General features: G+C 35.0%; 1 protein-coding gene across 1 annotated transcript; it reads left to right on the top strand.

Moving 5' to 3' along the window:
- The first annotated feature begins 502 nt into the window (after positions 1–502).
- On the top strand, positions 503–3,634 carry LOC132060672 (sesquiterpene synthase 31-like). Its single transcript, XM_059453647.1, has 7 exons — positions 503–677; positions 965–1,232; positions 1,474–1,849; positions 1,998–2,216; positions 2,618–2,756; positions 2,858–3,103; positions 3,191–3,634. Exons 1-7 carry the CDS (start codon positions 564–566, stop codon positions 3,287–3,289), a joined length of 1,461 nt encoding a protein of 486 aa, XP_059309630.1. The 5' UTR covers positions 503–563; the 3' UTR covers positions 3,290–3,634.
- The last annotated feature ends 11,896 nt before the right edge of the window (positions 3,635–15,530 follow it).

A 15,530-nucleotide genomic window follows, 5' to 3' on the forward strand; every position in this document is an offset into this window, starting at 1 on the left:
ATGATCTATTTAACTCTTTATTAAAAAAGAATAAATAATTGTTCTGTAACAAAATACTATATCCATACACATGATTAATAGTATATATCCCAACAACAAGGACTAAAATCATAATATATCATTAACATAGGGACTAAAAGTGCTATTCAAAGAAACTTTACCATATACAAATCCAAAAGGAATCATGTTTAATCCCTCTTTAATAAGAAGTTTATAAACGTATATAAAATATCGGTATATATAACTTGGAACGGTATCAACAAAGCTAAGATGGTTCAAATTAAAGTTTTAGTTTACTTTTCTTAGTTAGACCCTTGAAGGTCACAGGTCATCCGCCAACAATTTAATTCTCTTGTTAAGACTCATAGATTAATTGAATTTGTACATGGTTTGCCGCATAACACTACTTGAATTTCTAAAATGTGTTTCTCTCACATTTTAAATTATTCTAATTGCCTCTATATAAATATGATACCAATGACAAAAGATTAAGCAGAAAACACTGAAAACCCAACATTCAAATAAGTTTTCAGATTTTGCAATTATACCAAAATATAGCAACAATGACTTCATTGACTGGAAATGTAAACCATGAAGATGGGATTTTTCGACCAGAGGCTAATTTTTCTCCTAGTCTTTGGGGAAATATTTTTAGCTATTCTACTGTGGATAATCAGGTAAATATATATACACACTGTCAAACCTCTCTATAACGACGCCGTTTGTTCAGATAATTCTTGACTGCTATAGCGAGATGTTGTTATAAAGAACATATAATATAACATAAATATGAAAGTCCGTTCCAAATAATACTTGACCGTTATAGTAAAATATTGTTATAGAGGATAACCGTTATAGAGATGTCTCATTGTATATGCTTCTTTAGTTATTTCTTAGTAAGCCTTTTTTCATTCTTTACTATTAGCTTTGACAAAATTACTAACAATGAGCATTGCATTTACAGGTATCCGAGAAAAATATAGAAGAGATTGAGACCTTGAAAGAAGAAGTCAAGCACATGATAATAAGTACTACTAACAATACCACCATAGAGAAAATACATTTGATTGACACTCTCGAACACCTTGGTATTTCGTATCACTTCGAGTTGGAGATTGAAGATCAAATTAGCAAGATGTTTGATCTAAATGTCATCCATGAAGAGGATGATCTATACAAGGTTGCTCTATATTTTCGATTGTTTAGGCAACATGGCTATCCGGTCTCTTCTGGTATGTTTATATACCCATCTTACAAGTTTGCTTTCTATAATGTCTTAAGTTTGTATTAAATAGTTTTTGAACTAGCTCAAAAATAGTCTTAATAACATGGTGACATTGTTCGTTTTGGGGCAAGTCGCCACGGTTTCCCTATCCATACCTATACATAGTTTTTTTTTTTTTTCAACTGCCAATATGAGACTTTGTCCACATACTCAACAATAACTAACATAATGAAATATTTGTAAATTAGATCATTTCAACCAATTCAAGGACAACAATGGGAAATTCAAGGAAACTCTACTTACAGATGCAAATGGTCTGCTAAGTCTGTATGAAGCGGCACATGTTAGGGGACATGAGGATGTCATATTAGAAGAGGCTCTTAGTTTTGCAACATCCCATCTTGAAAGGATAGCACATAATACCTTAGATTCTACTCTTGAGAAACATGTAACACATGCCCTAATGCAATCTCTTCATAGAGGCATCCCAAGAGCTGAAGCACACTTTTACATTTCAATTTATGAGAATGTGGATTCAAGAAACGAAAAGCTACTGAGGATTGCAAAACTAGATTACAATTTGTTGCAAATGCTACACAAGGAAGAGCTTAGAGAACTCACATTGTAAGTTATTTTGAGTTACTTTATGCTTTCATTTGACTATTATATGACTTCTTAATAAGAAAAGAATGAAAAAAACGATGTTTCCAGCTTCTGGTCTTTGACATAAAGAAATTAACTTAACTAAGCATTAATCTTCTCTACTGTGAAGGTGGTGGAAAGATTTGGATCTTGCGTCTAAACTTTCTTATGTCAGAGACAGAATAGTGGAATGCTTCTTTTGGACCGTAGGCGTGTACTTTGAACCTCAATACTCTAGAGCTCGGATTATGCTTGCGAAGTGCATAGCTATGATTTCAGTAATTGATGATACATATGACTCTTATGGCACTCTTGATGAACTAGAAGTATTCACGGAAGCGGTGGACCGGTATGAATTTTGTCAGATAATTTATCTAGTAATTGAGTTAGCAATTTCATAGTATCTCTAGTCTGATTTTTAACTCTTTATTTCTAAGATTATTTCCAAAGAACTATAAAAATAGAGTTTAAATTATATACATCGTTTGAAAAGAGTTTTTTTTTTTTTTTTTTTTTTTTTTTTTTTTTACAATCGTGTCATCTAAAGGATATTTACGATAAGCTCCTTAAAAATGTGGTGTTTGTAATCTTGAAAACAACGCAAGTTACCTGCTATAACAAGTAAAAGTGACCTTAAAAGCAACCTGATTGTGTATAAATTAAACTCGTAAAATATTAGATCAAATCTTTACGGGGTAATATATATGCAGAGTGGGATACATTAATTAAAATATTTTCCGATCATTACAGGTGGAATGTAAGTGAAATAGATCGACTGCCAAATTATATGAAACCGATATATACAATTCTTCTCGATCTCTTCGAGGAATATGAAATCGAAGTCAAAAGCCAAGATAGATTCAATGGAGTTTATTACGTCAAAGAGGCGGTATGAGACTTAAAACACTAATATAATTTTCCTTTGATTTAATGAATTTCAAATATTTAATGGAAGATACAGAAGTGTAATAAATATTGTTTCATGATTAGATGAAAGAAATCGCGAGGAGTTACTATATAGAAGCTCAATGGTTCATCGAAGGAAAAATTCCATCATTTAAAGAGTACCTAAGCAATGCACTAATCACCGGAACTTATTACCTACTAGCACCAGCATCATTATTGGGCATGAGGTCAGCATCAAAGACCGCATTCGATTGGATGATGAATAAGCCTAAAATTCTTGTTGCTTCAGCATTAATTGGTCGAGTCATTGATGACATAGCTACTTATAAGGTATTGTTATACAAATTTGTACATATATTTTTACCAATATATAAATATTGTTTCTAACATTCTCATGAATCTTTTTTTTCCTTATAGATTGAGAAAGAAAAAGGACAACTTATCACAGGGATAGAATGTTATATGCAAGAGAACAATTTATCAAAAGCGGCAGTGAAAAGTAACTTTCCGAAATAGCTGAAATGCGTGGAAGGATTTGAACAAAGAGTGCATTAAGCCTACTTCTATGCCAGCTGAAATATTGATGCGTATTGTGAACCTCACACGTCTAATTGATGTTGTTTACAAGAACAATCAAGACGGATATAGTAATCCAAAGAATAACGTGAAGTCTGTGATTGAAGCCTTACTCGTCAATCCCATCAATATCTAGGGAACTTTTGATACTCATGAGTTGACATGAAAGATGGTCATTAACGAAATAAGTTGACACAAATCATTACTATACTTTATTCAATAATTTCATAAATAAGTAATTTGTAATCCACCATATTTTCTTTATCAAGTAAATTTAAAATTAAATTCCAATTATTTTAATTTCTGTGACTAAATTGTTTGTGCTTTTAGAATATCACTCAATTCGATGTATTTTGCCAAGCATTTTATGTTTTAACTTGATCTTCTCTTGTTCTTCTTCTTTTGTTGAAATTCTCACATTTTGTTTTTACATGAGTTTATTTGCAATATTTTCACTACCATATTATTTCCATCAGTTGGGTCTCTAGCTCGTTTGTATTTTATGGAGGCAACAAAGTCTAACAGGCTTAAAGGTTTTATATAGGAAGTTTTTTATTTTTATAAAAGACCAGGTGGCATCCACGTACTTAGCACGAGAATATTATGTAACACTCTTGACCCACAATTTAAAGGTGTCAACCGGTTGATCCGCAATCGGAACCGGACCCGGTTGGCTAACCGACTGGTTATCGATTTTCGAACCGGTTACCGGTTAACTAGTTCCGGTTAGCCGGTTGGTTTTGCTCTAACCGGGACCGGAACCGGTAGGCTTTGTAAAAATCGATAATCGGTTAGCCAAAAAACGTATTTTTTTTTTTTGCTTAATTACGTATTTACACATAAATTAACACTATAGTTTATTAGTTTATATATATATAAACATATATATATATATATATATGTTTATATATATATATATATATATAAATTAAGTTATGTTTGTATATTTATATATGTTATGTTATGTTATATATATATATATATATATAAATTAAGTTATGTTTGTATATTTATATATGTTATGTTATGTTACTATAAGTGTATATATATAAGGATAAGGCACTATTCCCTCCCCCCGGCCACCCAACTTGTACTAAAGTTACTAGGACATACCTTTCCTTTCATGGGGTCCTATTACCTCCCTAAACTATTTTTACCCGTAATTATTTGCACCTTTTGTGCTGACCTGGACTAGTGCGTGAGATCAAATATGTGAAATGAATAGGAGGTAAAAAAACATACTTTCTAACGTATGGGAAATTGCCACGTATCACTCCCAAAGCTTATGTGAAGACCCCATCATCTAAAATACACTATATTTCATCCTATATTCAACCGATTATACACCCAATTTAGAAGAACTCAAATTCTTATTTTGGTCTTAAATTCTCATCTTTTTCGACGAGGTAAGTAAATTATTGTGTAAATTCGTTATCCTTTCTCCATCTCATGTCGAATTTCTAGTTTAGGGTTTTAATTTTCTTCCCCAATTTCTGTGTATGAAATTTTATGGTTAGGAATGGCGAACAACTTGTTGAATAAGTTGTGTATGGACGAAGAAGATCCTATGCTCATGTTACACCTCAAAAATTTTCAGGTCGTGTGCATTGTGAGTAAACTAATGTAAGCATGAATAGGTCATGGAACACTTATAAGGTTAAGGAATACTCTTAACAAATGTTAAGCAACTGTCTAAAGGTTCCGGGATCAAGCAAATCGAAGAAAATAAGTTTGTCAAAAATTTGGCAAAATTTTGGATAGAAATTTTGGGGTCAACTTCAGAGAGGTCTATCTCTGGGTATATCAGGAGTTTTAAGGTGTTTCAAGAGCCTAAAATAAAATTCGTCGAGTCTAGTTTCCAACGCAACAAACCGTTAATCGATACGACATCAGAGTAGAGAGTTATGGGCATTTTAAAATGGATTGCCAAAAGCCCGCGAACCTATGCGGAAATTCTAGAAACCTCTTAAAAAGTCCATTCATTTCGGCCCACCAGCCCAACCCGAATTGGACTACTACATCTACCCCTTTAAGTCATCTAAATCACCTAATTTCTCACCATTTCTCATCCCCACACTTCTCTAGAGCCTTCCACACTTATCTCCCCATTATAAGAGAGTTATTGAGAATTCTTGAAGGTTCTACAACATTCCACAACCTTCCATACCATTGAAAGAAGATCAAACATCAAAACCTTAAGATAATCTATGGAAGATGATTATTCTTGCTTCTCTTCAATGTTGTCATAAACTTGAGCTTGGGAGAAGTTGAGTGAGGTGAAGTTCTTCCATTATAAGGTATGTTCCCCATCTTATCTATATGATTGAGTTGGCTTAAAAGTTTTATAACTCTTGAAAAGGAAAAGAATCAAAGTGGAGAAGTCACAAAGTATTGAATTGAAGATGATGACTATGGGATGAATTTGAAAGGAGATTTTGGATTAATTTGAGATTAAATTGAAAATAATTTTTTGATTATGGTATTGTTAATATTGTTATGGTTGGTTGAGAAATTGGGAAAAACATCACGTGAGATGTTTTATGGAGTATATTGGTGTCGATGATGATGTTGTTGATATTAGGGTTGCTATTGTTGTTGTTTTGTTGGTATTGTGATTTACGGGCCGGGGATATAAATGAGAGAAATCTTGCTCGAATTTTTTTAAAAGGGAAATTAATTTGAAGACTTAAGATAGCATATGACGATAAGCCTAACGATGGTATGAATTCTCTTGTATGTAGATTTACGAGCTTGGAAAGATAGTATTAAGTAGTAGGAGACCAAAAAGTTATGTAAGGCTAAACCTTTTCTTTCTAAAGGCATGACTCTTTTCTTATGAACCCATACATATGTTCCATAATATCCTTATTTCCAAAAAGCTAGAAGTTGATGATTCTCAAAGTTCTTATGATGCTAAAGATAGATCTTTTCTATGATGAAAACAATGATGATGATGATTCCATTTCTAGAGATTTCAAAGCTTATGGTCTTGATGCTATTATGAGATTATTGAGTTTATTTCAGGATTTTCTTGATTTCATTCATTATTGTTGATCTCAGCTTATGATAATTTTTCCTTCAAGGTGAGATATAGCTATGATGATTGTGCCACGATATAAATCAGAGGTTACTGACCTTACGCCACTCCGATAAAGTAGTAGCTTTTATTTGGGCTCTCATGCATGCTATGAATATAATATATGTATATAGCTATTTTGTGATATTACTGAGTCCTATTATTTCATTTTACTTATGCATTGCACTCATTCTCATTCTTCATATATATATATATATAAGGCACATTTGACAGGGGGTGACGATGTGGCCTATGTTGTGGTGTTCATGTATATATATATATATAGGCACATTTGACAAGGGATGACGATGTGGCCAATGTTGTGGCATTCATGTATATATATAAGACACATTTGACGGGTGACGATGTGGCCTATGTTGTGGCATTCATGTATATATATAAGGCTCATTTGACGGGGCACACGATGTGGGTATATGTGGTGGCGTTCCTATATATATATATATATATATATATATATATATATATATATATATATATATGTTTCCTGATATACAGTCATACAGATTCATTCAGATTCACATACTCACTGGCATGTCTCAGATGTTTTTCCATGATTTTATGTACATGTTGATCTTATGCCTTACATACTCGATGAAATTATTCGTACCGACATCCTTTCTTGTGGACGTTGCGTTCGTACCCGCAGGTAGACAAAGAGACGGACTAGACCCTGTAGGAAACCGTCTGCGGGTTTCAAAAGCGCCCTCCAGGTTGCTTCGGGCTGTGATTATCGGGGTACTACTCTTATGTATATATATACTTGGGCAAATGGGGTCCCGCCCCGTCTTCACGGATTCCTGTATTATACATAGAGGCTCGTAGACAGATATGTGTAGCTAGAAGTCCCGTATCGTCGTCAGTTCATATTGTTGTATTATATTTTGGTAGCATTGTTGGCCTATGTTTATGGACATAGTTATTGATGCTTATACAGCGAGGTGTCTTTATCTTGTGATATATGCCCTTATAGATTATGATAACCATGAGCTATCTTTGTGGTCCACCTAGAAATGATTATGAGATGTATGTTCGGAGGTGCTCGGTGGGATAGCTCCGGGTGCCCGTCATGGCCCTCTGGTTGGGTCGTGATAGCTCAATTCCGGTTGCGATGCAAACATGGCATTTTGTTGAAAATGTAGACTTCTTGGTCTGATCGCAATCCTGGAAGGAGATTTTGGTCTTGTCATCACTATGAGGTTTGTGGTCATATTCTAATTTGGTTGATTAATTTTAGTGTTAGTGTTAATTAGAAGTGATTGTATTCTTCAAATTTCAGCCCATGAACTGCAAGTTTTCAGATGGAGAGATACGGAAAGAGTTGATTAAAGAGCAAGGTTTATTATTCCAATATCGGTGAACAAAATCAAAGAGTTAGAAGAAAATTACGAGCGTGTTCGGGTGCATTTGGATGAGCTTGAAAGTCTTAAGATGAAATATGATAATGTCGACACGAATTCACTTGAACTTGAGGAGAAAATTTAGTTGGGTGAGGTTAAAAGTCTTACCCTTCAATATGATAATCTGAACATCAACTCGATTGATCTTCAAGATTCAAAAGATAAAAGTGAGTTGATTGAGCTTCAAGATTCAAAAGATAAAGGTGAGTTGAATGAGTTTGAAGATTCAAAAGAGGAGAAGGATGAGTTGAATGAGTTTGAAGATTCAAAAGAGGATAAGGATGATTTGAATGAGCTTGAAGATTCAGAAGAGAAGGGTAATTTGAAAGAGAAGGATATGACAGAAAAAAGAAAAGTGTACCAAAGGTGTTGGTTTAATAGAAACTTACTTTGGTGTTTGATGGTTTGTGTATTTGTTGTGTATCTTAGTAGTTTATTCGAAATGGGCAACTTGAAAAAAAATCAAATGAAGTTGCCATAGTAGCTAGTGTTCTCTTAATAGTACCTCATTTTCTTTGTTGTAATGGTACTTGAATGATCTCAGATAGGCTAGGTTAGATGTGTTTTGTTGGATGGTACATTTTGGTATTGTAATGAAGCATTGTTCTGGTATTTTAATGGTGGTCTTGTACCTACACTTGTTTAGTTTATCCCACTTCTCATAGTGGTGTTGTTTCACTAAATTTTGATAACTTTCTTTTGGTGTTGTTTGAGTAAATGTTGGGCAAAATAAGATCACATAATGCAGCAAATTGCACCAGATTTCAGCAAAAAAAACGATTCTCAAATGCCATAACAACCTAACAGTTTTTTCACTCTAAAAGTGCACAAGAATTTGTCACTTAATTGTACCAGATTTCAGCATCAAAACCATTCTCAAATGCCATAACAACCTAACAGTTTTTTGAGTGACAAAATGCACCAGATTTTTTCACTCAAATGCACTAGAATTCAGCATCAAAACCATTCTCAAATGCCATAACAACATAACAATTTTTTGAGTGACAAAATCTGGTGCAGATTTTTTCACTCAAATGCACCATATTCAGCTTCAAAACCATTCTCAAATGCCATAACAACCTAACAGTTTTTTGAGTGACAAAATGCACCACATTTTGTCACTCAAATGCCTCATAGATAAACAAAACAGTTCTTAAACATTGCATCTAAATAATAGAATTCAGTACTATTTCATACATAAACATAGTTTCTCACATAACAAAAAACAAATGGTACATTTGAATACCAACATGAACAAAACAGTAGATTCAAACAAACAAAATACAACACCTCCAGCTGGTACTTAATTAACATTAGATCTTCCATGGGTCTCTTAGCAGTGAAGGATTGGTACTTTGGCTTGCATTAGCCCTTGCTTGATCTCTAATCTCTTGAAGCCTTCTTGTTATGAGTGCTTTAGCTCCTTTCCACTTCAGTCCACTTGTTGGTTTGAAACCAATATCACCAGTTATATCAGTTGATCTTACTATTTTTTTGGTCCAGTAGATACTATTCTTTAACTTGGCAGCCCAGGCTGTTTAAAAAAATAATCATAAGTTGAAGTTATTAAGAGAACAGTACAATATAGTAATGTATCAATACTTAAATTAAAAGTTGTGATGCCATTCTTAGCTTGAAACACACCTACTCCCATCACTCTTGGCCTTTTATATGGTGTCGTTCTTGCCACACCTTTTCCTTTTCCTCTAGTTTGTTTGAACTAGGTACGGAGTTGAACTAGGTGCAGGCTCGTACTTTCATACGCTTAAACCAACTCTCGGAAGTGGATGGTTAACATCCCCTCCCACATTTCTTCCCACACTTTTTCTTTTCCTCGAAGGTGCGGTTGAACTATGTGTAGGGCTGGAACTAGGGTAAAGAGTACTTCCAATGTAGTTGAACCAACTTTCAAGTAGGTGATTAACATCCCCTCCCATATTTCTTCGCACACCCCTTCCCCTTCCTTTACCACTTCTAGTACCTCTGGTTCTTTTTGTACTTTCAGCAGCTCTTGAAGAAGTTTTAGGTGCCACATTTGGTGTTGTGTTAGTAGCAGATGGAACTTCAAAAGAATCGTGTTTTTCTTAGTCTACCTCTCCTTTCTTCAGCAGTGTTCAACTTAATGTTGTTTTCTAACATACAAAGACATATATATTAGAAGACATAACCAATATTAGAAGACACACAATAAAATAGTACATTACCTTTGGTCCCTACCATTCTTGTTGTTGAACTTGATGGAATTGATGAAACAGGATGATCATGTGCATCAGTTGAACTTGATGGAACTGATGAACCAACATTTTTCAAAGGACACCCTCTTCTGTTTTGACCCTTAACATGGCAGAGACCTCATGTCATAGGCATACCACTTTTATTTAATTTCCCAAACTTCTTTGTTTAATTTTGCTCTTTCCTTTTATTCTTTTTGGGCCTGCCTGGCATTGGTTTCACCACTGGTGGTGCAACAACAGCATGTCTATTATCAGGCCAAAATGGCATATTAGTTACAGGCTGAATGAAGTGAGAATATGTCATCAAATATCTCTCCCTTTTGTAGTAGCTGTCAACATATTCAGTTGGGTCATATTGTTTAAAAATCATGGCAGATATGGCATGTGCACGCATGTGGTATCCCCCTAAGCATCCATGATCTACAACTACATACGCTCTTTCTTAGATAAACAAAGTGTTGTTTGTCTCCTTCTAATACTTCATATCCTATTTGTCCATTAAATTCCAATGAACAGTCCATTGCCTTGTGAATATTATCCTCCAATATCTTCATTCCCATTGGAGAAATGTCCCCTATCCAAGTATTTGCAAATTAACTTAACCTAGCAATTCTAGTCATAACTTTTACTCTTATCTCCTCAAGCATGCTAATGATACTTTTGTGCCTAGCTGCCAAAATCCAAGCATTGACACTCTCACACATATTTTTATCAACTGAATCACACTTCACATCAGTGTTAAAAAGCACCTTGCACCAATACTCTTTATCATAGTAGAGTAGATCATCAACTATTCCCTTTCCAAGTTTTCCCAATAACTTCATATTTGCATTAAATTCTACCTCATAAGTTCTTTTAGCACACTTTCAAAATACTTGCTTCCTTTGAAGCCCTCTCCATTCCTTTGACCTCTAGCAAGAATGTGCCTAGCACACCTCCTTTCTTCACAGGCTAACAATAGTTCCCTAGTTGTTAATTCAAATCCCTACAACAGTTGGCATCAAAGTATGAAAAAACAGAAAGAATAAAGAAACAAAAAATATGAAAATAACTAGATAGCATGATAAGAGAAAAAACAAAAAGAATAAAGAAACAGAAAGTATGAAAATAACTAGATAGTATGATAAGAACATACCTTTTGCATGTCTGAAATAATGGTGTAGCCTGTGTCATCTCCTAATCCCAAGTCCTTCTTCAACAAAGTCAAGAACTAAGTCCAATTATTTTTGTTCTCATATTCCACTACTGCCCAAGCAAGTGGAAGCATTTGGTTATTCCATCCTAACCCAAAAGCACATAGTAATTTCCTACTAATTCCTTTAAGGAAACAACTATCTAATCCTATGCGTTTCCTAATAGCCATGAATGCCTTCTTGGGTGCATCAAAACAGATGTAAAAAGCTTCAAAAACTGGCTGACCAAGGTCATTAGCATCACTAAGTTTAACAACACAACTACTTCCAGGGTTTTTCCTTAACAACTCATCCATATAATCAAGAATTCTTCCAAGCTCAAGAATATGATCTCCCATTATCTCCTTCATCATCTTAGCTCTTGCTCTCTGAGTTGTGGTCTTACCAACATGGACTTTAAACTTCTTCCTAACTATCTTTTGCAACTTAAAACTCTAATGTTTGGTTGTTCAATTATTCTCTTTTTAAGGCATAAGCCAAGAATTTAGCATTGCACATGGAATTTCTGGAGGATTTTTCACAGCTATGAACTGGAATGTAAGTCCTAATAATAAAATTATTACTTACTTTGTCAAGTCTAGCAAACAGAAGCCACTTGCAACCTTCCTTGCAACACCTCACCCTTGCTCTATTAGGCTCATTAACATACTTCTCAATCAACTCTCCTGATCGCATACCTAGTGACTGCATCCCTAAACTCATTCACACTCACAAAAGTCATTCCCAACTGCCACACTATTTTTTTACAAGTTGGATCAAATCTCACAACCTTTGTACTAGATTTTTTTTCTTTTTGATTTTGACAGTTTTACCCTTCTGTGTTGCCCCCTCTTCAAGCCAATATTCATCATCATCAGTTTTATAGCTACTAGGATCAGAACTTGGGTAATATGGTTCATCACTTCCTAGTTTGCCTTTTAAATTTTTTTTACCTACTTCTCATAGTCTCATCAAATCCCAGATCTAGTCCAGCTTCACCACATGGTACTTCTTCAGTGTCTTTTGAAATTCTTTCCCTTGTATTCCTCCTCAATGCTTTTCTTCTCTCATTCTTAAGCTCTATGTACTCCTTATGTACATCACTGAAATGATCATCCTCTCCAATTGTCGCGCCCCGAACCATGGCTTGGGCGAAATACGGCACTCGGTGCCATACTACATGTGACCGAGCAAACCACATGGCTTGCTAAATCATCATGAGGCATACATGAGCGGAATTATAGCATAAAACATGATGGGTTTTAAGAAAACACATGAAGTCATAAAAATTTATAAAATACTTATTTAAAACATGAATGCTGAAATACCACGAATCAAGCCAAGAATGGCTAAACAACTCTGAATATCTGACCCAACATAACTGCATAGTATAATCTATGAACCCTCTGACATGAACATGAGTTTGCTAAACATACTTGCTGGGACAAGGCCCCCATCATACCTTTAAGTGCATAGCTAATAACATAAAGATAACTGTCTAAACCCCGAAGGAGATAGGGCTCACCAACAAGCTGATAAGTACGGAGACCTACTAAACAAATGCGTCGTCCTGTAGATCGCATACCTGCATCATGAAATGCAGGCCCCCGGGCAATAAAAGGGGACGTCAGTACATTGAATGTACTGGTATGTAAAGCAACTGAAAGAAATAACATGGGACATGAAATAACACAATAAGAAGTGAAACCGAAAACCGGGCATGAACATGAGCGTGTGTGTGTGTGTGTGTGTGTGTGTCTATATATATATATATATATATATATATATATATATATATATATATATATATATCATGAGTAAAAACATGGTAAGTAGGGAGAGCATTTTATAAACCAACAACATGATATCACCACGTGGGTACGTAGAGTCTGGTACCTCGCCGGACCAGTAGAGCCCCCATACCCTGCCAGGGTATAAGGTGTAACGTACCTGATAGGTCCATTCAGTGTAAAATTAAGGAATCGTCCTAACTGGGCGGAGCGATCCTTGTCCTACGGTGGCTACAGAGTTTTAGACTATCTGAGCCTTCTCGGTAACTCGTGCAACTCCCAAAAACATGAACATGATATAGCTGGCTAAGAAGCCCGTAATTTTCGTGAAATAACTTATAATCATGATTTCACGAAATAACTTGTAAACATGATTTCATGGAATAACTTGTATTTTGCAGGTATGTATCTTGAATCATAGCATGAAGATAATTATATAATACAGTTGCATGAAAACTTGTAGACATGTAGGATATTCGTGAAATAAGCATATTTTTTTTAAAAAAAAACATGCATGCAAGAACCCATGGAATACGAGATATGGGTTTTCATGAATTACATACAGATTCTCAATAATCATAATGAAATATCAAGAACACAATGAAGAATTACTAACAATTTCACACATATTATAATCGTGGGACATGAGCCTAGGGTTATCATAATCATGGTCAAAACCCTTTCATATAACTTCGTAGTGTATAGAAGAAGGGCACGGGGAAGAACAATGATGTTCTCACAAGTCGATAGAAACTCTACATACCTGGTAATGCTCTAAACTTGTGTTAAAAATCTGAACTTTGAATAGGAATCCCAAAGCCTAGTCTGAATCCCTCTTATTTGGGTTTTCTTGAAAACCCTAGGTTAAGAACATGAAATTGCTACTTAGAATTCATGGAAAATTGATGGAATTCACTTAGGATGGTCTTAAGGGGCTTACCTTGATACTTGGAGAAGTTGAGGCGAGAGAGTTTTCGTGTTAGGACTTGAGAGGAATGAGACTTATGAAATAAAACTAAAGTTCCCGTCTTTTAATAGTCTCAGTCGCAGTACCGCTACGGACCGTGTTATGGTCCGTAACACATGTTACGGTCCGTAACACTGGACCGTAACGTGCATCAAAATTCCAGTGAGCTTTTAAGTTTTGGAGGTTGGGTTACGGCGACACGTTTCGGGCCGTAACACGTGTTACGGTCCGTAACGATGAACCATCCTTTGGTCCAAAAGTAACGAGACGATGATTTTTCAAGCATACCTATTACGATATGAATGACGGTCCGTAACACCCTTTGCAGTCGTTCCTTGGAGCGTAACACTGGGTTTTCTGAGCTGAGACATATTTTCGATTCCAACACTCTCCTTCTTGGGTTTCTAATCTCCTGAGTCATGAGTATGGTTTAGTACGGATTTTATAAGGTGTTACACTAGTCAAGTCACCATTTTCAAAATCAGGACTATCATCAGTTGATTCATCAGATCCCTTTACTGAAAGTTCACTGTTTTCAGAATCTGATGGTGCAACAGCTAGATCTATTGGATCTTGAGTGTTTGGAGGTACTATTTCTAATGGAGGAGAAATATCTAGGGCATTTTTTGGGGCAGTATTTTAGGGTTGAAGCTGGGGAATTTAAAGATACCTCGCCAACTTCAATGTTTTGACTAGCACTTCCTTGAATGGTCCCTACCCCTTTATAAAGAGAAGAATCAGATTCCTCCTCATCCATGTGCACATATACTTCCAAAATCTGCCCACTTTGCAAAGTCCTCCCAATTCCTGAAAGAACCCTATCATTGTCAATATTTCCTAAAATGCCACTGTTAGGTCGCCTAATACTAAAGTTGCAACATGAGTTGTACCCTAGGTCTGTAATATAAGCCTTCAGCTCAAAATAAGAAAGTGTATCAACATCAACATTAGTAAATTCACTCATTACCCCACCCTATCTTGCTTCATCCTCATACACTAAGTTCCCACCATGATACAATCTTACAGTGATAAATGTAAACCCACTCATACCTAAATGCAAACAAGCACAAACAACAACAAAATTTCATCATAATTCTCAACAAACTAAGTAATCGACAAAAATGAGAAAAACTTACTAAAGGAAAAAAGCAGTGTAGACATGCAAATCAAGTGGGAAATCTAACATTTTAGCAGCAATTCAAGAAAAATACTATTTTATTTGATTTAACAAAATCGCAAACCTAAAAACCCCTAAAACCGTAGACTAACACAAACCCAATTAAATGTAGTAAAGGACTAATTTTTGGTCGAAATGTAATCTTATCCTTCCAACTGAACTTGAATCCACAAGTTGTAACACCAAAGAAATAAATAAAAAATAAAAAAAACCTAAACTATACCTTTTTGAGCTGGACTGAAATAGAAACGTTCGAATGAAGAACTTAATAATCTACATATTTCTTTTCACTCTATTAATGATGAATTGCAAGAGAATTAAGAGGAATTAAGGATTCGGGGAAATCT

The sequence above is a fragment of the Lycium ferocissimum genome, chromosome 6 (genome assembly GCF_029784015.1).
Source record: "Lycium ferocissimum isolate CSIRO_LF1 chromosome 6, AGI_CSIRO_Lferr_CH_V1, whole genome shotgun sequence".
In the NCBI taxonomy this organism is placed as follows: Eukaryota; Viridiplantae; Streptophyta; class Magnoliopsida; order Solanales; family Solanaceae; genus Lycium; species Lycium ferocissimum.